The sequence below is a fragment of the Amblyomma americanum genome, chromosome 9 (assembly GCF_052857255.1).
Source record: "Amblyomma americanum isolate KBUSLIRL-KWMA chromosome 9, ASM5285725v1, whole genome shotgun sequence".
Lineage (NCBI taxonomy): Eukaryota > Metazoa > Arthropoda > Arachnida > Ixodida > Ixodidae > Amblyomma > Amblyomma americanum.
Window position 1 is genome coordinate 137,090,839 of NC_135505.1, and position 26,546 is coordinate 137,117,384.

At 44.6% G+C, this 26,546-nt stretch overlaps 2 protein-coding genes across 2 annotated transcripts; both read right to left on the reverse strand.

Annotated features, from left to right (window-relative positions):
- Positions 1–3,746: 3,746 nt before the first annotated feature.
- Positions 3,747–14,507, reverse strand: LOC144104528 (chymotrypsin-2-like). Its single transcript, XM_077637609.1, has 8 exons — positions 14,460–14,507; positions 13,580–13,613; positions 12,548–12,621; positions 11,937–12,040; positions 10,867–11,011; positions 8,705–8,819; positions 5,133–5,269; positions 3,747–4,052 (listed from the first exon to the last, which is right to left on the reverse strand). Exons 3-8 carry the CDS (start codon positions 12,548–12,550, stop codon positions 3,756–3,758), a joined length of 801 nt encoding a protein of 266 aa, XP_077493735.1. The 5' UTR covers positions 12,551–12,621; positions 13,580–13,613; positions 14,460–14,507; the 3' UTR covers positions 3,747–3,755.
- A 4,048-nt stretch (positions 14,508–18,555) lies between these two features.
- On the reverse strand, positions 18,556–26,432 carry LOC144104530 (chymotrypsin-2-like). The gene is made up of 6 exons (XM_077637611.1): positions 26,364–26,432; positions 25,668–25,771; positions 24,371–24,512; positions 22,864–22,978; positions 20,628–20,764; positions 18,556–18,876 (listed from the first exon to the last, which is right to left on the reverse strand). Exons 1-6 carry the CDS (start codon positions 26,364–26,366, stop codon positions 18,610–18,612), a joined length of 768 nt encoding a protein of 255 aa, XP_077493737.1. The 5' UTR covers positions 26,367–26,432; the 3' UTR covers positions 18,556–18,609.
- Between the last annotated feature and the right edge of the window lie 114 nt (positions 26,433–26,546).

The following is a 26,546-nucleotide window of genomic DNA, read 5'->3' on the forward strand; positions in this document are numbered from 1 at the left end:
TCCAACATAATAATTGCACTGAAAGATACCTTTCGTTATAACGCTAGTGTTCGGTTGTTTTTATGGGTAGCAAGCATACTTGAAGCTCTAATGATTATGAATGCTCTCAAGAAAACTTTACACGCCAATGAAACGGTAAAAAAGTTTTTTCTTTTTTTCAGAAAATTTGGATACCTACTTTCTTGATGTTTTACCTAAGAATAATGTTGTAAATATTTCCCAAACAGTGAGGAAAGTTTCATTTAAAGTAATAGGCCAATTACTACCAAATATGACTAAACAAAACGCAAATAATTAAATATTTCTTTCGTTTGACTTCATTTTCCTGTACTGCCTGCCAATATATCTCGTTTATGGTTTGCATCAAAACGAATACAATGAGCCTGCAAACTGTATAATGTGGCCTGTCTTGTCGTGGAGAGTAGGTACACGATACAAATGAATTGCTGGAAAGGCTTAACACATTCTAAGACTGCGCTCTCCACAAGAGGTTGACTCCCAGGCGTGGTCCACAATTGGTTCGACGTGTTCAGAGGCAGTTGTGTTGCCTGGATCTGTGACTGGGGCACTGGGAGGGACAGCGCTAAGCTTTATGATTTGACCCTTTCCGCGTCTCTGTGTTGTTTAACCACAGGTGGGGCGCACACCATGACAACCTTTGCGGCGTACCCGTCCTCACTGCAATGCACCTCCACCGAAGTTCTTTCGATCGATGTGTAAGGAGAACCGCCATGACTCACCAGGCTCAGTGCTGCAGGCGGTACCATGAATAACCTTCGATATTAGACGCGAGCCTTCTACGGCCCACGCACTGCGCAGGTTCTTTAACGTGCGTCCAGGTGGATACCATTTGAACGGATAGATTCGAAATGTTCAACACCATTTTGAGTATCATACACGGCTTTTTGTTCGGCTGCATTATAGGCTTCATGCTTGAAACGGTGTTTTTCCTCACGCCAAGGAAGAAGTTAGGCTCGGTTATTATTATTATTACGGATACCTCTAGGGCCCTTGGGTGAGGGCTTTATATAAGGGGTGAGGGGTGTTCCTCGTCGTAATACATATTTGTCCTCACAACGAACTGCTGTGACGGCCGGCTAGTCGATGACGTGTTTGTCCAGTTGGGTCTGGCAAGCAGCTGTTTCTAGAGCGGCTCGATGACTGAGTGGCGCTGTCAGTGAGGCGGAAGGCTGGGTCCCGCCCTACATTTCGGATGTACTGAGCTCTGTTTGGCGCCAGCGTTGACACTAGATTTTCTGGTGAACGGGTCCTTTAACGCTTTAGCGTTAAAAATGACGGCGACACTTATGGTCCACAATAAGGGTATGACACGATAGCGCAATAGGTTAATTCTCACAAATTCAGAATGTCATTCTCTACATTCATAGATTCCCGGGGGTCTTCATATCCCTCATGGAGCAGTGGTGCAGCGGTAAGCGCTGCGCCACTGCCCTGTGTTGGCACGTGCTCTTTGCGGAGGACCTTGTGTGACACAGGTTGCTCTTCCCGAGAGACCAATCATTAATTTAATCGACACCTGCCACGGTGGACAGTTAGCGCACTGTTCGGTGGCCAGGTTTTGATGACGCCGCAATGTCACGTGACCTAGTTGGCCCACCCGCCTCCTATGTTGCTCTCTGGAGACAACCTGCCACAGACATACTAGAGATTTTTCGCTTACAGTGCGAATGCCGACAACGCCTACTCCGGATTTTCTGGTGAACGGGGCCTCATCAAGGAAGCGTACCTATGAGGTGGGTAGCCAGGTGATGTTGCTGCGGCCTTCTAAGAAAAGAAGTCTTCACGTTCATTGAACGGGGCCAGCGAAAGCGGCACCTAAGTTTTTTTTAAATATTTTGCGCAATAAACTATAAATGAGAAGTTTCCGATACCAGCTATGAACTGCAGTACCATTTGTTGGGCGAGTTGGTGCTTGCGATGATCCATAAGAACGCGACAGACGGGACAGAGAAGAGAGGACACAACACAGAGCGCTCTGTGTTGCGTCCTCTCTTCTCTGTCCGTCTGTCGCGCTGTTATGGATTATGAACTGCAGTAGGAAATGTTGTGAGCTCGGTTTAGATGTCCAATACGAGGGCTAGGTCAGGCTGGTTCGTTCATGTTGAACGAAACGAAACGCTGTCAGCGATGTTTCGTCGCTGCGTTCAACATGAACCAACCAGGCCGACTTAGCCCTCTGGACATCGGAGCCAACCAAGCGAAGCTGATCGAGACTCTTGTGGAAACTAGGACGCGGAGCAGTGATCTTGTCCTAACGAGAGGTATGGTGCGTGGCAAAAAGCATGGACCCACCCGTGCACCGAGCACCACAGTGGAACCTGGATGGGCATGGACAACGGGCGCGACTGACATACTAGCCATGAGGAAGCAGCACGTGTTCCTGTCACGCTGTCTGGCTGCAGCGGTGCTTTTTTGCCGCAAGTTTTTCAACAAAAGTTCGTTTCTTCAGCAGTCGTGTAAACCGACACGCCGAGGTCATCGCCCCAGCGAAAGCTCTTCTCGAAAACCAGCGCCTGGCGGCTTGTCGCCCAGACTTGCTCAGGGTTTCCCGAGGACAGCGCGGACTGCTTCTGATTGGCACCCTCCTCGAGGAGCTGATTAGTCACCCTTCGGAAGGTCGCCAGAGGCAGGAGGCGAGAATAGAGCAAAGCACAGTGATCGCGTCTCCGTCGATCGAGCGAGCGAGACCTTCCCGAGCTCTCATGCTGTCGGCCTGCTTGTCGAACCTTTGTACATTCATGAAAATATTGCATATTTGTTATTATTATTTGCTGTGACGTCGACTTTCTTCGGCTGGCATGCCCTTGCTTGGCCGCAGCGTGTACTGCCAGGGTAATCGGCTGCTCCGTAATGAACACCACAACGTTACAGCAGGACCAACAACACCGGAAGGCACAACGCTGTTACCCGACGCCGTGATGCTCGGCATATAACTGGAAACGTGTGCTGGCCTGGTTGCCTATTAGCCAAACATGGCTAGCAAAAGGCTTCCGCATCGATACTTGAACCGTGCAGCGTGGTAAGGTCAGCTCGGGGCTTCACCTACTAGACTGTTCGAGATATCCACCATAAGTCCGGTCAATCCGTGCACCCTGAGGTGGCACACGATGTCCGCCTCAAACCGCATTACGATCTGCAGAGTTTTCGTCTTCAGTGCATGTGACCACTCCTCTCCGTGCAATTTTTTAGGCGGACTCTTTAGTATCGAGACTACGGTTATTTTTGCACGGGGGTCAATGACACTGCGCATAACATATCTTCCCTCTGCACTGTTCTTAAGAGCGCTTCTTCTTGATGCAAGGAAGGAGAAGTGAAAGCGCTTTGAGCTTACGCTTCCGAAGTCCTCGGACGCTGCTATTCACACTTGAGTACGTGACTAGCGGCAGTGGTTTTCTCATGAGTATTAATGGGAAAAAATCAGTGCAGATCAGTGCCATCTACCATCTCCTGGCGCAGCGTATGCGCAGCTTGGATTGAGAGCAGTGTTAATTTTTTCTTACATATACATAACGACCACAAGTCTAGTCGAAAAAGGCTGATCCTGATCTGCAGCGTAGAGGTCGCTACGGGCGACCCTTACGTTGCATTCAATGTAAAGTGACGAAGGCAGTCAATAACAGTTCCGAACGTGATAAGTACAGAACTTACAATTCTCCGGCAAGGTTAATGTAAGCATGAAAACAGGCCAATGAGAAGATTATTGCATAGTTTACTGGACTGCCATGGAAGGCACCTCACAGCAAGACATATTCCCACGGCGGGTAGTGCGCTGTATGCTCATCTTCCGAGAGAAAACTGTCCGGTTCTACTGAAAACTCTTCAGCTCCTATAAACTCTTGCTCCGTGAGGTCGTGGTACAGTTTGTGTTTCCCAATGTTCCTCTTTATCCAAGGCATGAAGGCACCCAGACGCGTGAAGACAGTCGCGTGGTTCTTGCAGTATGTCTTATTACCGGATCCAAACGACGTGATGCCAACTTGAACGTACCGTCGCTTCTCGACTTCAATGAACAGAGCTCCGCCAGAGTCACCCTGAAAGTGGAGGAAAGGAATGAAGATCAAGAGACGTTATTAATTACGCTGTCTTTGTTCTCATCTCATGTTGCGTGCAGATCATCATCATCAACATCATCATCACCCTAACTACACCCACTGTAGGGGAAATGGATCTCCTATGTCTGTGCGATTAACCCTGCCCTTTGCCAGCTGCGCGCACCCTATGCCTGCAAATTTATTAATCTCATCCGCCCACCTAATCTCCTTGGTGGAAACATTTCTACATGAGTCCGCCTGCCTGAATACGCGATTGGCAGGTGGCGCAGTGAATATAAATTGAGGTTCTACAGCGCAAAATGGCCGACAGACGAAGACAAGACCATACAGTCTTTCTTTTATTTTGCGCTTTTCCACCTGCCATAATGTATCGACTAGCTCAACTGTCCGGTTTACTGGATAGAGATAAATTTCGCTTCCACTTAATGAGCAGAGGAGAAGGGAGACGGAAGACGGAAGAAAAAAATAGCGATGGCTTAGCTCTGCCATGCCTAGTATACGTAGCGAAGGGAGCCATTAACTGATGGAGCCGAACTGATGTCAGCCTGTGAGTTTGTCAGTCGGGCTGAACAGCCCGGGCAACGACTTCGGGGTCCGTTAAGTTCATTTCCCGAAGCCTAATATCCCGATGCAATAACGCATTCGACATGCTCCGACAGTTTGCCCGCGGACTACATATCAGGAGCAGACCATCTTGTACAAAATTATCTTTTTCACTACAAAATTGAGCCGCGCGGACTATAATCCGGAAGTTACGGTAAATATACAAACACTTTCTGGGTAGATTTAGCTCAACATTAAAAAATTCACAAGTGTAGAGCGAATTCTGTCATGTTTAAAGATATTGTAACTCTGAAAGTAAGTTTTGCGTTGCTTCATTTCAAGCTTAAAATAAAAACCGGGAAATCTAAAAACTTTGACGTCATAAGGGCCCTTGTGTCACGATGTTAGCAGGTTCAGATCTTCCCTGATGGAATGAACTTGTTTACACGAAGCCTGAATGAACAAAAACGCCACTTGTCGGCAGAACTACTACTGAGAGAAAATAGTATAGCTTACGTGACAGACAGTTGTCTCGGTGTTCTGGGCGCATAGCATGCTTCTCCGTTTGTAGCGCCGTCCATGCGTCATCTGGCAAACTTTGTGTGGCACAGTCTGAAGAGTCGTGTACTGAAGATCAATCGCGGGGGGCCCACCTGCGTATTGAAGAAAAAAAAAAAGATGAAGTGCAGCGTGTTTGCTCGATGAAAAACTTTTTGGCTATACTAAATGTTTTGTTTTAGTTAAACTGAAAAGACGTGCCTCTGATGCTGGTATGGATTCAACGCGTAGAATATAAGCGCCGACGTTTGCAAACAGCTGATGATCTCGTTATGCAACATTGAAATAATGCTCTGATGTAGAAGCGAAATGAATATGGTAAAGAAAATCTTTGGCAACAGATCGCTAATACTATAGCTGCATACCAAAATGCTATTGGTTGCCACAGAAGGAGACAGAGCAGCAGCACTAGCGGAGAAAACGATTCAGCAATATGTATATCCTGCACTATGCATATTCAGGACTATGTTCAGCTATGCTCAAAGGATCAGACTTTGCGAACACATTTTCAATATTGGGCCAATGTCCTTTGCTTCTAGGGTAATGACATGACTGGCGCGCAAGAAGACAGGCTTACATCGGCTGTCCAATACCGTCGCGTACTTCTGGTGCTAGCCGCCGCGGTGGCTCAGTGGTTAGGGCGCTCGGCTGCTGATCCGGAGTTCCCGAGTTCGAACCCGACCGCGGCGGCTGCGTTTTTATGGAGGCAAAACGCTAAGGCGCCCGTGTGCTGTGCGATGTCAGTGCGCGTTAATGATCCCCAGGTGGTCGAAATTATTCCGGAGCCCTCCACTACGGCACCTCTCTCTTCCTTTCTTCTTTCACTCCCACCTTTATCCCTTCCCTTACGGCGTGGTTCAGGTATCCAACGACAAATGAGACATACTGTGCCATTTCCTTTTCCCAAAAACCAATTATATACTTCTGGTGCTAAAGCTGTGGGCAAAGGTGCCCAGTTTTAAACCAAGCTTTAGCAAATGACTGATGTGTTACGCCTGATCTTTGTTGCCGTGCACTCGCATGTCATTAAAGCTGCCGTGGAAATCAAAGACGAAAGGATTTAGGCGCCGCAGCATACTTCGGTTCCCACATTATGGAGCAAGTCTAAGCCTTCATGCAGGATTCGATAAGGTGTTCCCACTATGGCAAGTCATCTTGGCGTTTTGTTCATGCTCCCTGAGCTCCATGCAAGAATATCTGTTTCTGCTTATGCCAGCAAATTTGAAAATAATAATAATAATAATTGGTTTTTTGGGGGAAGGAAATGGCGCAGTATCTGTCTCATATATCGTTGGACACCTGAACCGCGCCGTAAGGGAAGGGATAAAGGAGGGTGTGAAAGAAGAAAGGAAAAAGGAGGTGCCGTAGTTAAGGGCTCCGGAATAATTTCGACCACCTGGGGATCTTTAACGTGCACTGACATCGCACAGCACACGGGCGCCTTAGCGTTTTGCCTCCATAAAAACGCAGCCGCCGCGGTCGGGTTCGAACCCGGGAACTCCGGATCAGTAGTCGAGCGCCCTAACCACTGAGCCACCGCGGCGGGTAAATTTGAAAATCGGAGGATTAGAATATGCGAGTACGTTCCATTATTTTATTATATGGGATTATACTAACAGGACCGGCTTATCTACTTTAAACCTGCCACTAATCCACGAATACAAGTTGATCCGCCCTCTAATTTACATTATTCCTCATTACACACAGACTAATGCCAATTAATCGCGGTAATACAGCACTAATTTCTACTAATTTTTATGGCATTTATTGGCGGTCTTTTTGGAATATTTGGGTTGGGCCAGCTTCCAGATGCTGTCGCATTTCTTTCTGTAGGAATGTGATAAAGTAGGCCCCAAGTTTAATTCTGAAGCAACTAGCAATAATATAAAGCACCTACTAAAGAATGCCAAAATTACAAGAAGTCTGCATATTACCCTGCAGGAAGTACAGCCAATAACAATGTTCCGCAAGGAATCCGGGAACCAAATGAAGCCAAGCGCAGCCGCAAAAGATATCTGTTGGATATATGTGCATTATTAAAAATTGTAGAAATCTGTGGCGGTGGAGTTCCGTGCTTTGTGGTCAAAGTCGGCATCGAGTAAAGTCCAGATTTTTTTCTTTACAAAACATTATGAGCCGTTAAGTGAGTTATCCGAGCGAGTTTCACTTAAAAGTTGTCCACACTGGCATCAGGCGCAGAAACTTAATGAGAGTGCGTTTTCTTTGAGTTCGGACCTGAAGTGTTTCGGAAGGAAGATTTTGTTCCAATAGCTTACTTTGCGGCGTTCCTGCTTCAGTTTTTTCTGAATATTTTGCCCCTGGAAATCAACGCACCCTCTGAATTTTGAGATTTATTTCCGGAAAAAAGTTTGTTCATTATTAGAGTAAATGCTGCATTGCAGGCGGTGGCCAAAGTCTAATTCTTAGCCTTAAGTTATGTTAAGTTAATGCACTTCAGACCCGATGCTGAGTGAATAGCGCTGCTACACAGTGAATTGTAGCCGATCATAACTGCCTTAATGAAAGTATTTTACGGAATCAAAGCCTTTCGTGGAGGACCGAAGACTACTAGCGTCTTAATTATTTAATTCAGCGAATAACTTGCCCTCATTGAAAGCAACATTCGATTTAACAGAATACTTCTCACGTCCTTAAACCACTATGCCTTACCACAGGTAGTCATTAGCTAACTCAGGCCTGTGACCTTATAGTAGCCTCCTACAGCTTTATGTTGATTGTAGAGTATTTGAAATATATTTTTGTTCTCAATTTAAGTAAACAAAAAGCCATTCATTTTGATGCGGGCTGCGATGCTCTTTGTATTGTTTGAAGACGTTTTTTGCATCCAGCACAGTAAATTAAGCGAACACAACTCCGCCTTGAGTTCAGCGATCCTAATATGATTTTGAGACACAACGCCCTGTGCGCAGTACCTATCGTCCAGCTTTTTCCTGTGTCCTTTCCTTGCTAGTTGATCTTTTATCCCAAGTCCTATTATGCATGAGATATACCAATTAGTTCGCTTGTCTGCTCCTTTTTTGTAGGAGCTCCGAAAAATTAGCTGCGGTTTAACTACTGCTGAACCTGGTTAGGAATCTAAAGCTGTAGTGTATCGGGAAAGTAGACGCGGATGGGCGTCTGTAAGGTTGAGTGCGTTCCGCACACTGGATAGGCAGGTCGTTCTCCCTGCCAGCCTGGTAGGTGGCGGTTAAATTAATGGTTAATCACGAGAGGTTGGTCACCCAATGAACGCTGCGGCCTATTCTACCGCACTCTACCGGCGAATCTAAAGGTCAAAGGTCAAGTGATGCGACGCCATGGTGGACCACATACGGTAAGGCATATGGCGACACTTCACCTCTGGCTCACATGAAGGTCAACCGGCAACGCTCGGCGAAATCGGCTTTACCTAGCGTAGTGAAGCTATCGCTTCGAAATGCTCACAGAAGTTCACTTAGAATGAACTTCGACAGACGTTGGTATGCCTATTCACAAGATTAAGAGCGTTTGTAAACCTCCCTAACCCGTACCTTGTTGAGTGCGACCCCAGCCAGCAGCAGTGGCATCTCTGTTGATCACATTCATCCTCCTCGGCGGGAGGCAGATGGGTCGGACATTGGGCGTGTACTGAAATGGCCTGTTTACCTGTGTCGGGTGGGACAGGAGTCCTTGTCATGAAAACGTGTCATACATAAACGCGATCACGCCCTCGCTTCGCGCGCATAAAATGCTTAAACGTATATTTATAAGTGCGCGCATTTATATCTTTCGCCAATAGTCTTCTTGTCATCGGCCTTGCTTTATTACGCGTCCTTCACGTCACCCCTATGCTATTTCTCGGCACAGTGATGGGGCCTTTAAAGGGACTATGCAAGAAATTAATTGAGATTACGTAAAGCAGACGAGAGATAGGCATTTCATCACTCGTCACACCAACGCAAGAAATTTTAAGCTAGCATCAATAACAACCAAGATATAGACAATTAAAAATTACGCTCCTCCTCTCCACTATCCACTGGTACACGCGGGGCACCAGGCAAAAATAAAGAAAACAGCTCTGGGACTGGGCCCCGCCCATGAATACGTCATCCGCTGACGTTCATTTTGCAACTTCCGGTGGTCGCTCCTAGCATGTCCTAGCACCCCAGCAGCAGCGTCGGCGGCGTGATTGCTGCGCGCGTCGGGTTTCTTCGCTTGTCGTCTGTTGTAGTTAGCAGTAATGGACCTGGACCTCGAGGCGCGACTGCTCGCTCTTACGGCCGCGATGGGCATCGAGCCTTATGCGTTCACGCCGTACCGGCTGAAAGACGGCCGGAAAAAAGACGGCTCTCTATACCATCTTGAGATACAAGTCAGTAGCTGTGCCATAAGCTTTCTGATGTACGACATTGTAACAGTGCATGTGAAACGATCACTTTCGACCGAGGGTGTAAGTGTTTTCAAAGAGATTCTGGCAGATTTGAGTGTGCGGTGCATTTTGAAGATTTCACGTTGTTTTTGAATCTTTTGAAGGGTGTGCATGTGGGCTAATCAGGAGTTAGCTTTGAAATCTGCACGCCATGCTTTACGGGGGCAGCATCCCCTTCCATGTGCCCCCGGATTTATCTGCTGGATCCTTCTGGGTTGCCGCCGGGTCGGAGTTGGGCATATTGCCAGATACCTGAGCATAAATTTCAAAGAGCTCACTGGTCAAGTGACTGCGTGCATCAGTCGGAGCAATATTTCAGTGTTCCGCGTCGGATTAAGGTGGAGAACCTATAAGCTTCGGATGTAGAGCCTACACGCTATTGAAATACAGAAATGAAGTATCAAAACGTGCATATGCGTACCACAAGTTGAGTTTCTGGAAATATAGTAGCTGTGAGTGAAGCCAAAAACTGTCTGATTATAAGCTCTTATTATGCCATCACATTTTATAACTTAAGCCTGCTCAATTGTTTTGACCATTAAAAAAACTGACCTTGATATTTGTTTGTTTTTGACAATTTCTTAATTTCCCATGCGTGTTAATTGCTCACGGGTGTAGCATTTCTTTTTCATCTGATTTTTTTGCTGATAAAGCTTGTTATGTTCTTGGAATAAATCTGACCACCCGAATCATCAGTCCACCTTGATAATATGGAGATAGACCACTGGCGTGCTTTCTACCAGTGTATGAAGACGAACTACATATTTCAGATTATAGAAAATATAATTTACTAATCTAACTGAGCATGCTGTGTTTCTAAGTCTCTACCGCTCCTTTTTAAACAAATTTATGCGCTCTACATCACTTTAGGTCATTCCACCAGATATTTAGGCACCCTCTTCACACACTATCATCAAGCACACACCGACTACTTTTAAGGCATGTACACCTGCTGTTGGTTTTATCACCTGTACACATTTTAGCCCGAACCGACCAAAAACCTCGTGTTTGGCGCTCTTTGGCGTTAGATGCCCTTGCGCCCTAAAAACCAAGCGTGATCATTCTACGTCTCTAACGGCTGTGGCTTGCGTTAACAGCTAGTTAACACAGGTTTGCCTCCTCAGGAAAATAACGGAAACGACCAACTTGTAGAACTTCTGCGTTAACCGCACGTGTTATACAAGCTATTGCTGGAGTCTTGATGTGGAGTAAGTCTAGCTGATTTCTTTTCCATGACCGCAATAAAAGGAGCGCAGCAAACAAGTGATAAGACTGATAGATTACCAGAACGATGGCGATGTCATTAGTGCGTTTAGGACGGTAAGTGTAGCGTGGATATATTAGCATTTTCTGCACGCTGACACTCTGGGCTTGGAAGAAGTCTGTGTGGCCGTAATAGACTCCAGCCATGGTCGCTTTCACCCCTTCGCTGCACAGAAAGGGAAAAAGAAAAACCATTTCACCAAAGGAGCTGGGACAAACCATCCCTGGTGACCGCACAATTGCCGGCTAAGCTACATGCTTGTCTACCTAATTAGTTGCCCTCCAAGTGGTTATTTTATTTATTTAAAATCAATAAATAAAATGAGCTCTTTGTGGGATCTGATTAGGTAGGCTAGCATGTAACTATTTAAAAGAAACGTATGTAGCAACAACGACAAACGGCAGTCCAAGCTCGAGAACTAATACAAAAGATGGAGAAAATTTTCGCTTGTAAGCTTAGTCCACACTTAGATTATCTTCATTAGAAGCAATCGGTGAAAGTCGTCGGATAGAACGACAAAATTTTCTTTAGTGACCTTACCTTGTCAGGAGGATTGGGTACACTGATGCTTTCGTTCATTTAGGAGCCATCATTATCTTCTAGCTGAACACCGCGCTCAACGCTCACGAAACCGAGCTGCAACAGCTGTGCGCATGCGCCGTGTCAAGTGGGACGAAGATGAAGAAGGAACGCTCAGCGAAACGGAGCAGTGAAAGACTGACTTTGCAATAACTGATCAAGTTCCACTCGGCCAGCTGTAGCTATCGCGTCACTCCAGGTTTAACCAGAGCTAAACCACCAACAATTTTTTGTCATCCAGTTCTGGTTTACATTTGGTTACGTTTAATTTCTGTACATTTTCTGCGTTTTTCTTGTCACGCCAAAGTATTACCATCTGCTTGCTGCCGCTTCAGAGCATATTATATTCCGATGAAATAACATTTCTACTTTTAACTGGAACTTGTGAAATTGTTACAAATTCGTTACCAGCTATCTGTGAACTGCACGTTACATTGCAGGAACTATAACGCCATTTTTGTTTTAAATTTATGGCTCATGTTACGTAGAAGGCTGTATGACGTCAGCTTACTCATTCACTAAGCAGTGGGCGGCTGTGAGCACATGTCGCCTTGTTATGATGCTTCCTGAACACTCGCCCGGTGGTGATTGAGGAAAATGCATCGTTAGCTTGACCTGAAAAGCAATGACAAAAATGTTTACTCGTCTTTTGTGCGTCACGAACATAAGACAACATGAAAAAGATGAAGCCGTACAAGCGAAATTTATGTACAGAGTATCGCTGTGACATCTAAACATGTATTCGTTAATCAAAACAAAGGTGTCAGTAGCAGATGTGGACTCGGAGATAATGTTGGATACTGGAATGGCAAGCTTCACACGTGGCGTTTTCAAAATGAATTGCTTCGCTTTATTTGCAACACTTGTGCCACAGTGTTGTTTCCCACTGCCTCTTCACCACTGCTTTCCTTCATCTTTCTCGCATTGTATTGGGTTAAAACACTTGCTTATCCGCCAGGATTCAGGAACTGCCAATGCTGAACTTAGACACACACAACCCAGGAAAGATGTTTTAAAGTGTGAACTTTATCGAGGGTGCTCTGCCAAAGCTTAGAATTTAGTAAAATGTGCCTGCTCCCAAGGCCAGGCGAGATTGAGAATAAACTAGGCTATGTCACATACCATCCACGGAAATTGCCCAGGGATTGCAGCACTTCCGTTGATGACCAGTTTCGGAATGCCGGATACACCACATTCTGAAAATCACAAATTTTTGTATTTAATAGGATCCAGCGCGCATCCTTACTCTTGGTTGTTTTTCTAAATATTCACAGTTTTTCATATAACTTAGCTCCAAGTTTTACTTAATAACGATTCGTGCTTTGTCTGAAAAATGACACAAAGATAGAATTGAACTTATCGCCCAGGACGAGGCGTTCTTCAATGGGTCATGGCACATGAGGTTTTTCTCTTTTTTTGGAGTTATCGTTATCCTGCTTAGCCTATATATGTCTAAGAGAGGACAAAGGCGCCCTCTATTTATCAATAATTAGCCCTGTACGCCGCTTTCTGCGGTAACTTGATCCCTGGAAACTTTCAACTCTCGTCCGCCTATATAAACTTCTGCCGCAGTGTGCCTACCTTTGCCTTATATTTAGAGTGCATTCTTATACCATTGGGGACCGTCAGCTAGCTTCTTTATACCCTCGCGGCTGTTCAAACCTCATCCGTCGTGGTGGGTCAGTGACTTAGGCATTCGGCTGTTGATATAAGGTAGCGGGTTCGATTCCCGTTTGTGTCAGCCGTATTTCGATGCAGGTGAATTACAAACCACCGGTGTGTTGTACGCCGATGTCAGAGCACTTAAAGAACCCCAGTTGGTCTAAATTGACTTCAGCCGCTGTACCGTATAGGCCATGTGTCCGTACGAGACTTTAAGCCCGAAATTTGAAATTACAATTTGAGATCACAATTTCGACCGCTTAGGAGGTGTTGCGCCTTCGCGGTAAAGAATACAAGTCAGCTTTTACTTGGAGTACAGGGTACCGTTTCCTGTAATTCTTTACACAGAGTATGCTTCGCGAACACGCCGGAAATATTTCTCGTAACTACATTCTGTGTTCCTGTTTTAAAGTGTTTGTTTCTGCTGCTTTGAGTTGCCGTGGAGAATTTACGAGAGTAAAATTGTTAATAAACGTAAATCGTGCTACTTGCCGGGTCCATTTAGCTCGAAATTCTCGGCCTTAAGCTGGAATCGGAAATAGTACAGGAGCTGTTAGATTGATACAGATAGCCTACCTGACTATCTGCATGCCTGCCTAAATAACCAAACATATCTAATAAATGGAGAAGTACACTTTTCGGAGCGAAAATGTATTCGTAGTTTGCCGAAGTGCTACGTAAGCATGAATGAATATCAGAAAGTACTCTTGAATGAGAAAAAAAAAAATGACCTCCGATTTACTTCTTTAAATCTAAATGTGGTGCTGGTGCGCTAGCACAATATATATGGATAAATCACGCAGGTTATTTATCAAAGTTTCGGCTTTTGCAATTGACTGCAGCTGCTGCGAAGGCGATTCGCCTGTTTTCCACGCGGCTGAGCTGCCGCGAAACCGGTTTTCCTCCTTCACTGGGATACTGATCCGGAGTTCCCGGGTTCGAACCCGACCGCGGCGGCTGCGTTTTTATGGAGGAAAAACGCTAAGGCGCCCGTGTGCTGTGCGATGTCAGTGCACGTTAAAGATCCCCAGGTGGTCGAAATTATTCCGGAGCCCTCCACTACGGCACCTCTCTCTTCTTTCACTCCCTCCTTTATCTCTTCCCTTACGGCGCGGTTCAGGTGTCCGCCGAAATGTAAGACAGATACTGCGCCATTTCCTTTCCCCAAAACCCAATTATTATTCTTATTCACTGGGACATATCGTGTCCTTGAATTTTCCTTTCTCCACTGTGTCTCCACTGTGTCACAACCGTAAAAACTTAGCTGTAACGTACTATCATTGATAGGTACCGGAACACAAACTATACAAGTACCAAATGTGCTGAGGCTTTCTGCTACATAAGTACCCAATAGGAGTGTGTACGTACTCACCTTTGTCAGTACGCCTATAAGCAGACTCACTGTAAACGCCAAGGAATTCATCGTTCCTGACTTCACCCAGGCCCTATTATTGCTAAGAAAACGGGAGACATAAAACGAGTACATTAGGTAAGATATTTGATGTAATTTTGATAATTCACTTACGCCAATTGTTGGGCTTCTAACAGACGCTGTGGCAGAATTTTTCCTATAGAGCATTAGCGCATTAATACAGGCCAGAACTAATGGCCAGTGAAGAAGAGCGCTTGCTCCGACAAGGCCGCTCTGGTAATCTGCCCTGCACACGTTTGTACGGCAAAACTCTCAGCTCGCAGTTTTACAAGAATAGGCAACTCTGTTTTCTCCTCCTTACGCTTTCCCCCCTAGCATGCTGTATTTCTCTAAAAAGAAACGTGGTGAACCATCGTGTTTAAATTTGAGTTTTTAGGGCTGTTTTTGCCAGTTTTCTTTAATCCCGTTTTTTGTACAGGACATAAAATTCTGGGCTTGATTTTTTACTGCCAGCCTCTTGCAACTGATGGCCCCTCAACTGCAGGAACATAAAAAAAATCTCACTGATTAGCTGAGAAAATAATCTTTACTCTATTGTTAAAACAAATCAAATTGATTCATCGCGGATCTTCTCGAAATCAGCAAATCTTTCTCGAAATAAAAGAGATTGTGCCATTATATACTACCAATATTCAAGACCATTATTTTGGCTAATAAAGTAGCAGTACGCAAGATGATACTTTTGGTTGTTTTTTTGGGGATGAGCAGTGTTCACATTGGATGCCGTAAAACATGTCTTCCTTAATTATTACAGGAGAAATTACTATTGTGAGTGTGAGAGCGAGGAATGAATGTTATTTTCTAAGCTAACAAAAAAAAAACTCTTCACATTCGTATAGACTGTATAGTAGATGATGGGCACAGCAAGGACAATAGTCCTACGAGCACTCTGTGACCACCGACATTTTAGAAAAAGATTTAAATATAAAGGCGCAGAGCGGGTGCTGTTATCGTCATCATCATTCTGATTATACCTGTTGCCAGAGGAAGACTTCTATATTCAGCCAATGGCCCATATTCCGCCAGTGCCTCATTTCCTTCGAATTGCATGCTCGCAATCTGGCCATTTTTACTCAATCATGTCCTAATACACGAGCCAATACAGAAGAAACACCCATGCTGCGATTTTGATGCCTTACCTGAGAACCTTATACAGGCTTTCTGTATTCTTGGAACGCACGAGCAAATCCCTGTAGAAGCGTTAAAACTACTTACCTCTCGTCAAGCGAAAGATGTGTTATTCATAGAAATTCCTGCCTAAGCACAGTACTTGAGGATGTGAATGATGTCAGCCAGCATTACTTGTTCTCTACCATCTCAGTTCACAATAAAGTCCTTTCACAATGCACAATGGCCGCAGCGTTGCCCTGGTAGTGTTATGCTTTTCGCGCAAGACTAATAAGTCTACGCTCGCCCAGTGGCAGCTTTGTTTGTAAAAACGCTTTTTACAGCCTTCAAGAAACTCTAAAAAACCGGCTCGCTGACAACACGCCTCAGAATTTAATTCTGACAAACATTTATGGTCGTGATGCAGAGAAATAACGGTAGATCCTAGATTAAATTTATTTACCAAAATATACAAGAAAAATACACGTATAGACATGGGGGAGGGAAAGCAGCCGCATAAAGTCGGCTAGAATATTTTCCTCAAATTTGAGGAATACGAATACTTGATACCCTGGTAAAGTTTGGCATTTTCTTTCAAACAATTCAACTGCCAGATTTTTTCCCCAGTCTGCACTGGGCTGCGAATAGTAGCGTATTTGATATGCTTTAAACACAGCTTTTTCTCGTAGGGTTTCAGGCCAATTTAGCCCTCTTTTTATATATCAAATTCATTGTGTTAACGACGGAATTGGGTTTTGAGTGTTATCTGCTTCGAGCAAAAAAACCTTCGGTTACGGCACCGAATCAGAGGCAATAAAGGCAATTAAGAGCAGCTGTCTAATATTTATCTGCTTAACCTGAAGTCAGCTTCATATAAATACTCTTTAAGTTTACCTTATCCCCGAAAACAACAAAGGAAATCAGTGGGCTGAGATTCTTGTTCTCGAGTTCCCTGTTATAAGAGAAGTAGATATTTCTCGGTTCGAAATTATTGCGGCCCTTAATGATCCTGACAAACAGGGGAATCCCTTCCGAAAATTCCGTATGATAAATTTGATCGCAGCTTGGAAATCGTAAAAATCAGCGCCCACAGGGAAGATGTGGCCGTGTTTAGGGCTCCGCGACCAGCCCATATACTAATATTCCTCCTCTACGGCTTATGCCCAATTGCAGTTTCAGTGCGCCAGCACTAGGTCCCCCTTACAAAAATTTCTGTAGACAGTCTATAGACTGTTCGTAGACTTCGGTCTATAAAGTCTATAGACTCGCCATAGACAAACCATAGTCTATAGGTAGCGCAAATCCTATGGGCAGTTTATAGACTATCTACAGATCTATGGCCATAAACTTTGAGTAAACTTTTTTCCATAGACAGTCTATAGACTATGGATAGACAAAAATAAATATGTGTAGGAAGACAGCAGTCTATAAGAAGTCTATAGGCTTTCTATAGACCATTTTGAAAGGGCCTCCAAACTGTAAAATATTTTGGAGGGAAATTGTAACTAATTATGTGCTGTGAATGCGAAAGTATGCACGTGATGTGCTCGGCTGCGACGATGGCGCACTCCTCTAATGAAGTTGCCAGCGAAGCTGATGTGTTCGCGCCGCCCGTCTGGAAGTCGACGAAGACGACGATACCCAAGCCCAGCTAGAGACTGGTCCTTTAGCGCGCGGGGTGTGTTGCTGCGGTGGTGGCGCAGTACTCTACGGAAGTCACCAGCGAAACTGATTTGTTCGCTCGACCTGTGTTAGAAACCCCCTTCGGAAGAAATTTTTTTTTCGTTCTTTCTTAATGTAAGCACTGCCGATGACGTCATCAGGTGATGTGGGCTTCGGGTCCGCTTCCATTGGACGGAACGCCAGAATTCATGAGTGATGAGCCATATAACGCTTTCGCATTAAAAACCCATTCTCTGAGTGTCTGAAGACCGCTAGACCCGCAGAAAAAAAATACATATCGCCGCGGCTGTGCCGCAACTGGGATTCGAACCCGCGGCGGCGCGACCAGATCAGCTCCACTGGCCACTGCACGATAGCACTATGCTATCGCCGCAGCAGATCACGCCTCGTGTTAAACTGCGACACACTCTCGCGTTGTGCATTGCGCATCGCCGTCTTCGTGAACTTTCATCCATGCTCAATGAATCCATCTGTACTCACGGCTATATATCGCTATCGCAGAGATTAAGCCTGTGCCTAAAGTCATTGCGATTTTTCCTCGGAAGATGAAGTGACTTCAGTGTTTTCAGCAAAGCGAACGAATAGATCGTGACCAAACAATTTAGTGATCAGGAACAGTGTTAACATTTTAAAGCGGAAGCTTCACTGTACGTCCGCTAGGTAAAGCCGATTTCGCCTTGCGTTGTCGGCTGACTTTCAAGTCAGCCAGAGGTCAAGTGTGGCTATAGGCCTTACGATATATGTGGTCGACCATGGTGGCGCACCACTTGACCTTTGACCTTTCGATTTGCCGGCAGAAGGTGGTAGAATAGTCACGTGACAATAGCATGATGTCGCGCGATGTAAACTGCCGTTGTGACGTCAGTCCGGGGGGAATATATTGGCCGCAGCGTTTACTGGGTGAAGAACCTCTGGCGATCAACCAATAATTTAACTGCCACCTGCCAGGGTGGAAGGGTGGAGGCGCTGCCTATCCACTGCGCGGAACGCACTCAACGTTACAGACGTCAAGCTTTCGCTCCCCAACCAGGTTCAGCACTAGTTAAACTGATGCTAAATTTTTTGTTATTTCGACTTGATGTGCGCGGGATAAAACCAAGAGGCTCTTCAAGCGCAGCTCAGCTTCACACAAAAGCTGGAATAAAAATCCGTTTTGCCTTATGATTGCAACACAACGATCTTTGTTCAGAATTCTTCGTAGGGTCAAAGTGAATCACAAGAGCATGCCGGCTGATAGTTTGTGCGCAAAGTTTATTTAAATCCCTCAGAAAGGGTGTTAAAACAAGAGATACCCGGTCGGTTATTCGTACGCCGTATCATCGGAGGAAAATGCGTACGGCATTAATGAAGTTTCTTGGTTCGTCGTGTGCTCGTACGGCGTGAGGTCTTCGTACGTCTCGTGCCTTCCGATGTTGTTCTTTATCCAGGGCATGAAGGCATCTACTCGCGTAAAGACATTCGCGTACGGGTCGCAATGCGTCGTACTACCCGCGACGTATGAGGCAATGCCAAGCTGAACAAACCGGTTCTTCTGGACTTCAATAAATAGTGGTCCTCCAGAGTCACCCTAAGGAGAAAGGAAAAAGTACGGAAATTGAAAGGTGTCGCCTTATATTGCATTTATTTAAACCACAACACCATCACTTTTTTAGAATTACGCCGTATTCAAGGATTTAAATCTGTATACGCTGTAAGTAAAGCATGACAAGTTTTTTCGCGCTATGATTTAAACTAGTGATGTAATCTGTGATTAAATTTTAGGTTTTCCTCACAGTACCTGAGGAGTACGAAGAAGCTAGGTGTGACGTCACAAACGGTAAAAAAATTCAATCTCTGCTCCAGTCAACCACACCCTGCCTTGTGCCGCTGGCTGCTGCCAAACAGAGCCAGGCGTCGGCTTTTTTGCCTCGGAGCATGTATTTATGGGTTGTAAATGTGCCGGCTCTGTAGATGACATAATCAAGCGCCCACGTGAGGCACTGTGTGGTGTGGAGAAGTTTGAAAGCTGCCGAGATTTTAGACTGTGACTACGTCACCGTTTCAAATGACAACAAAAGTGAACTTGGCATGCTTTACCTCAAAGTTTCGCTCATTCGACCCCATCAAGCTTGTGGAATTCTAAAGCATCTGCAGTTGCACGTTAAGACTCCAAGTTAAAACGTATTTTTTGAAAATTGTAGCGCGTTGTTAGGCCAGTGGGCATGCTCAAATTTGAATGGCACAGATTGCCTGGAGCAACTGCTCTGGCAGTTATGCTATTGCGGCAATATCTATACATGTAGGTATCACAGAAATGATCCCTGTGTCTTGACTTGCATGAATAATTTCGTAAGGCGAATGCTGTTACAATGCCACCATTACTGGGATGAAGTGTCAGCTGTTGACCAGTACTTTGAAAATGAAAGCTGCTGCAAAAATGTATTTTCGTTTTCCTTTTTAGCATATTGTAATGGTTTCACCCTGACATTTAGAAGGCTGTAAACTACATTTGAAGAAAGGTTTCTTCCTATGGAGCCACTGCGTTAAAAGTTCGTCATTGACAACCTGCACTTGACAACATACCTGGGATAATGTGGACCATATTATGAGGTTACTTCGCATTAAGCTCGAATTTTTGGGCAAGCAGGGGTATTGAGAAAACTACATTTCTTTACCTATAAAGTTTAATAACGCCAGGAAGATCAAAGCTGCAGTTCTTTAATTAAAAGGAATATGACCTTTAATATGATGGCGGGAGTACCGAGAAAAGACAGCACGTAGCTGCGAAACCGCAATTTTTGTAGTTAAATATCTGACAAATAGATATTTGTGTGAAAAAAAAGTGTTGCCAGTGATTTTAAACACAGCTCCTGGTCACCTGTGGAAGTGCACAGCTTTAAAGCACATGACCCGAGAACTTGCTTTCAATTCGACTTTAAGGAACATGGAATCAAATTCCTGCTTGTCTTTTATTAACGTTTTATCAGGTCACGCCATAAAAACTATGTAAACCCCTAGGAGTGTCCCTGTAATGCTAAGTACCCCTGCTGACCACAGGTATTTGCCAATGTACAATTATCCTCAGTCATTAATGGTTTACTTTCAGCACTCATAAATTTCTAAAACAATCTTTCCATCGGCAACGCATTCCCCATGCTAGTGCAAAGAATATTTCGGGTTCAGTTATTTTTCGTTTTTTTTTCATCGACAATTTCTGGATTCTTTTTAGCTGGCCTAAAATATTCAGAACTCCACTGCGAGAGTAGCTGACTCGCTGTTACAACACTACCTCCATGCCTGACGAGGCAACTGCGTTTGCGGGCAAATAGCACTACATACGTGGCAGATAGTCGTGTCGCGGTTATGAGCACATAACATTGTCTGCCTTATGTAGTTCCATCCATGCACCATCTGACAAAAGTTGTCAGGTATAATCCTGAGGGTCGTGTATTGAAGGTAGCTCGCGCCAGGCTGACCTGCGTTCAGAAAGAAAATCAAGTGCTGCATTTTTTAGTACTGTTCCAGTAAAACGCTTCCGCATTGCAATTTGAACATTTCCGTATGATTTTTGTGTGAAGCATATGCCAGCTCTGAGGACTGTACAGAGAGCACTTACGAAAAGTTGGAAACGGAGGCATAGTAAGGCCATTGGAAAGCCTTTGAGAAAAATTTGGATTTAAGGAGGGTTCACTTCCAAGCAGCGTAGTTGGGCTCTTGTAGCCTCCGTTAAAGTGAAATTTCGGAGTGGGGAAGGCTACAGTCCCTCTCAGCTTCAAGTTTTTTAGAATGCTTAGGGTGTATAACGACCAGATTATGTGGCCAATGATAAAACCCTTCTGTGGTCTTATCTGTTGACAATGGGTACATATTGCGTGAACACGACAAGGAGAATAGTTTGAAGCACTAAAAAAACATATTATCCGGAATTCGCAAACTTTCACATCACATGGACTCCATGTTTCTATCATTCCGTAAGCACACCTTACACGGAAACAGTTCTGTAGGGCTGGATAACATATTGTGACGTCCAGCTGACCAGAGCAGCCGGCTGATACATGAAGCGTCTCGCAGTAAGCTCTGCCACAAAGCTTAGGAGAAGCTCAGCATTGGCGACAGTGACAGCTGCAAATGTACTCGGCGGTCGGCGGACTGACAGTGTCCATGGCTCTCGGCCACACTGTGGTTTGCGATACTGCAAACGTTCATTGGAACAATTCTTGGCAGAAATACCGAACGCCGTAGGAGCTGTTACGCGTCCTCGCAACAATTTCTGAGCGGTCTGATTGTGCCTCGTAACATGCAGAAAGCGGTAAGGTAGTTTGCTAATGTCGATACGCTAATGTAATCATTCATGGTGAAAGAAATCATCGTTTACGGCAGCGATGTTCCCCAGGCAAGCTGCCTCAAACGTCAAATGGCTAATCTCAATGTCAGAAGCTGCAAGATCTTGAGGCTTAGTGTCTAATGCTTCCCTTTCCATCGCTACGCGGCTCAACCTGATAGTTGCTTTCAGAACCGCCAGTGTCATGCAGTACTTCCGCCTTCACGCTTCCCGTTGGCTCTTTGCAGTGTGAAATTAATTATTACGAATTTATGCATACATTTGCGCCAATTATCTCTGGCGCTTGGTACTGAAAAATTGAATATAAATGCATAAGCTTTCCTGATGACGTGGTTATAAACTTTTATAGCTTCACACCATCAAGTGTTTGCTATATATGCAGCAGTTTACTCGCAAATACGATTTCTATTCAAAAACCGCTTTTTTCCTTTATACTTTTGTGTGATCCATCAAGAGAGTAAATATATGGGGGCTGACTGTATCTGGTACATGTAACTGTTCGGCACCAGGAGACAAGCATTCAGAAGAGTTTTGGTCCTTAGAGTGCGTAGTTTGTATTTCTGGCCATGCATTTTACACCCTTCACAAATGTAATACTTTCTGAATGGTTTAAACGACGGACATGGTGCTCAACGAGTCCAGCGTGCTAGAACACCTTTTCTTCCGCAATCTGTGCCCTCGCAAGTTGGCTCAATTAGGACTCCTAAAAATTTCCAGCACAGTCCAGAAGCTACGGAAACTTCAACCGTTTTACCTCTACAACTTGCAACGGAGTTGAATTGCCACCACAACATGATACCTTCGTATATCACAACGTTGTGAAAAATCTCCACCTAAGGTTGTTTCCTTAAATCAAGGTTACGAGCAGACAACGGTGCAGCTTCTTCCTTCTTAGCTACTTATTGCGGCCTCTTTTCAACGAATTCAAATGTATTTTAGGCCTATTTTAAGCAACCTAAGACAAATTTTTTTTTCTTGGGGGACGTATGGATTCCTTCTCGTGTGCTGTAAAGATGCATCTGTAAGTTTCGTTACAATGACCGACGTGAGCATCAAACTACTTGGACTTAAGCGAGACTAATTTTGATTGAAAGCTATAAATTTGGTCGTCGCTTGTATGACCTGCGCAATTTATTTAAGGGACGTTCACATGGAGCAAGCCACGGTAAGAATTTATATTTCTGGAGCGCAATAGCAAAAAAAAAACCGCCTATGAATCTCACCATAGCTTACCTTGTTCGGTGCGACCCCACCCGGCTGCAACGACATTTCTGTTCAGAATATTCAAGTTTGACGTTGACAGACACAGGGGTCTCACAGTTGCCGAGTACTGGAATGATTCCTTTACCTGCGGAAAGTGCGGTACCCCAAACTGCCATGGCAATTCGACTTTCAGAAGCATGATCTTGCGGCGGCATTTTGCGGACTGAATTTATCACATTTCCGACTACAAGAGTTGCCTAGAATATTACGCACTAAATTTGATTTGTTCTGGTACCCGTCCAGTTTGACCTTCTTTAATTTAGAAAATAGAGTGCTTTCTTACACCAATTGGCGAATGCAGCAAATAATATTTCACAAAAAAGCAACTTGGTAGCTCGTCCATGACCATTTTCTTGGAAGCAGATTTTGCCACCATTGCTAGTTCCGACCTCGTAAACCAAACAGTAAACCAAAGCATAAAAGAAGGCCGCTACTGCCCCTTCTCTACATGTTGACGTGCATGCACGTCGAGCACATCCACCCTACCCATTTGTTTAATGAACTATGTGCCTGATGTTGAATAAACTTTGCTTAACTCATATAGCCATCAGGGACTAATAACGTTTCTTCGCATGTGGGGTGCACCTTTATCACTTAATGTTTAGGGCTGCGCTAGCAGCCTCTATATCTCAAGAGAAGCTAGATAACTTGAGCGTACACTTAAGCTTCTCATTAAGGGTATGATGCGATACCTTTTATTCGTTACTTCCCATTATGCGGAACTGGCCATTCGCTAATTTGCATTCATAGATCACTGGTAGGCCTAGTTCCACTCCTGGTGCAGTGTTGCAGCGGTTAATGGAAGCGCCACTGATCTGCGATGGTAGGTGCGGCCAGAGATGGGGTTTGTGAGACACAAAATGCTCCTCCCGCATTACTTATCGCGATCAGTAATTTACCTACCACCTTGCCACAGCGGGCAGTTGGCTCACCGTCCGGTGGGCAGATTGTGATGATGTCACAATATCACGTAACTTAGGTGGGCCACCTAGGATGCTTCTCTGGGCATTTCTCGCTCTCACCCCCGACGGCGAGGACACCGTGTTTGACACTAAAAGGGACCCTTCTCTTACAAAAATTTCTTTAGACAGTCTATAGAATGTCCACAGAATTCTTTCTATAAAGTCTGTAGGCTCTCTATAAACAAACCCCAGAGAACAGTATATAGGCAATACAAATCCTACAGACAGGCTATAGGCAATCTATAGGTTTATGGACGTACACTTTTAGTAGACGTTTGTTTATATACAGTCTATAGACTATAGATAGACAAAAAGAAATATCTATAGGGAGGCAATAGAGTTAATAAGAACTCTATACGCTGTCTTTAGACCGTTTTTGTAGAGGATATCGCTTTCGCGGTAAAAATTGCGATGCTTGCAGCCTCGTCTAACGCGAATGGCTCAATATTCTTTTTTTTAAGAACATATGGAGAGGCAACAAGAAGCAATAAAACAAAACAAAATTCATAAGGTACCAGGAGGATGCCGATGTCATTGCGAATAGGGTGGCGGTTGTAGGCTTGGTGCGGCAGGATTTTCTCGACTTCGACCTTAGTGCCTTGCTCGAAAGCGTTGTGACCGTAATAGACGTCCATCTTCGATGCTCTTACGCCATCTCTGTATTCATAAAAAAGGCATCAGTGTTTCACAATAGAAGCGGAGACCATTTCATGATACTCGCCACATTAAGAGCTGATGTTTTCTTTGTGGCGAGGAGTGCGGGAATTGTCATTTGAATAATGATGTGAATAGCTCGTAATGGCAGAATAAAACAGTGCTACCGGTAGGATCACCATTACAAAGTAGAGAGGAAATTTTTACTTAGGGCTGTATACTGTGGTTTTTTCGTACCTGTAGCTTGCACTTTCTTTTCAAAAATCTAAATATCACTAAAGTTGCACTGATCCAATGAAAAAGCGCTATCCTTTGGGCTAGTTGGTTCCGATCAATGGCGCAGAAAATTTTGCAGCACGAATAATGCGAAGGAAGACAAGAGGAGCAAAAACAAGAGAGGACAGGCGCTGAACTTAGAGAAGTCAGAACTGCAGCAGCAGCCCCCATTCTTTGATTTTTGAATTTTTCTTCGTCTTACTCGTGCTGAATTTTTTTCTACAGCATTGATGCTATGCAGCGCATAATCAAGATTCCTTGTGGGCTGCCTGTGGAGCACACTTCAGTCGGGGCTACAAAACCACCTTCTTCACAGAGATTTGAAAATTTGAAATTGTACAAAGCATTAAAAATAACGCGGCTTCTTTGCTGCTTGGAAAAGAGAATTGTGCACCATAAGAGAACACTGTAGCTTTTTAGTGTAGTGTACAAGACATGAAAAGGGCCGAGTTGATCAGGAATCAAACGCGGGTTAGCTACATCCCAGTCGAAATCAAGAGGAAGGAATGGGCTTTGGCAGGGCAAGTAATGCGAAGGCAAGATAACCGCTGGTCCTTAAGGGTAACGGAGTGGATTCCAAGAGATGGCAAGCGTAGCAGGGGGCGGCAGAAAGTTATGTGGGTGGATGAGATTAAAGAGTTTGCAGGAGGTATAGGGTGGGTGCAGCTGGCACATGACAGGGTTAATTGGAAAGGTTTTGGAGAGGCCTTTACTGTGCAGTAGGGGTAGTCGGGCTGATGGTGAAGTGGCTTTGTTGCAGGAGATCATTCATGGAGTAAACAACGTCCATACTCTAAGGTTACTTACCAGATGTATACACAGTTCCGAGGCCCGATAAATGACTGTCAATTCGAGATTAATTTACCCGTAACAGAAGCTTACAGTATTATGCAGTGCGCAGCAGTGAGCACGTGACGCCTTGTTATGATGCTTCCTCCGCAGCCTCGAGGCTGAGAAGAACCGGGAAAGAGCATTACAAGCTTGACCTGAAAAATATAACAAGTTTCAAGTTTCTCTACCTTTGCGCGCATAAAACAAAAAGTAGCAGTCATGAACGTTGAAGAATAAACAAGATAGCAGGCATGAATATGCATGATACCTCGGCTACAACAGGATAAAGTGCGTAGCGTCAGGTATTATTGCGCTGTAGTATGCACAGCCCTTCTCAAAAGTATAAAATCGAAGGGGTTTCCTTCTAAATGATGTAGTGCGGCTCTTGCAGCAACGATGGAAGTTATAACGTTCGGAGTGGCGAGAAAGTTTTTTTCCCCTCCATGATATATGGTATGCTGGCGATGACATATGACCTACACTGCTTGGCCTGCATGCAAATTTTGATGCACTCAAAATTTTCTTAACATTTTGACATTTTTTTTTCTCCATAAGCTAATTTGTGAACTTTCCTTTATCTACGAGTAGGTCTGTCATTTTGTTTGTTACATTTGGTTTACGATAACGTCGAGATGAGTCTCATTAGAAATGAACGCGTTTCTAGGAGCCCCTAAATAAAAACTTGACTGAAGGACGAACGCCACGTTGACAGAGAACGGGAATGAATTATCAGCTCGCTTCACATACCATCCAAGGAAACTGCCCAGGGCTTGCTGCACTCCCGTTGATTATTAGTCTTGGGTTGCTGGATATGCCACATTCTGTACAAATTGGAATACACAAATTCGTTACTAGGAATGACCACGAAAGTAAAAGCAGTAAACCTCACTGCACGACAAGTGATCAGCGCTAACTGGGCCGAAATATGAT

What these genes read in the sequence shown, in the direction of transcription:
- LOC144104528 (XM_077637609.1), bottom strand. An exon ending in ATGACATCGCCATCGTTCTG is followed by an intron (nt 8,820 to 10,866) that starts GTAATCTATCAG and finishes CACCCGACACAG; the next exon opens with GTAAACAGGCCATTTCAGTA. An exon ending in CCGAGACAACTGTCTGTCAC is followed by an intron (nt 4,053 to 5,132) that starts GTAAGCTATACT and finishes CTCCACTTTCAG; the next exon opens with GGTGACTCTGGCGGAGCTCT.
- LOC144104530 (XM_077637611.1), bottom strand. An exon ending in GCTGCGCACTGCATAATACT is followed by an intron (nt 24,513 to 25,667) that starts GTAAGCTTCTGT and finishes TTATGAATACAG; the next exon opens with AGATGGCGTAAGAGCATCGA. An exon ending in ATGACATCGGCATCCTCCTG is followed by an intron (nt 22,979 to 24,370) that starts GTACCTTATGAA and finishes CACTTTCCGCAG; the next exon opens with GTAAAGGAATCATTCCAGTA.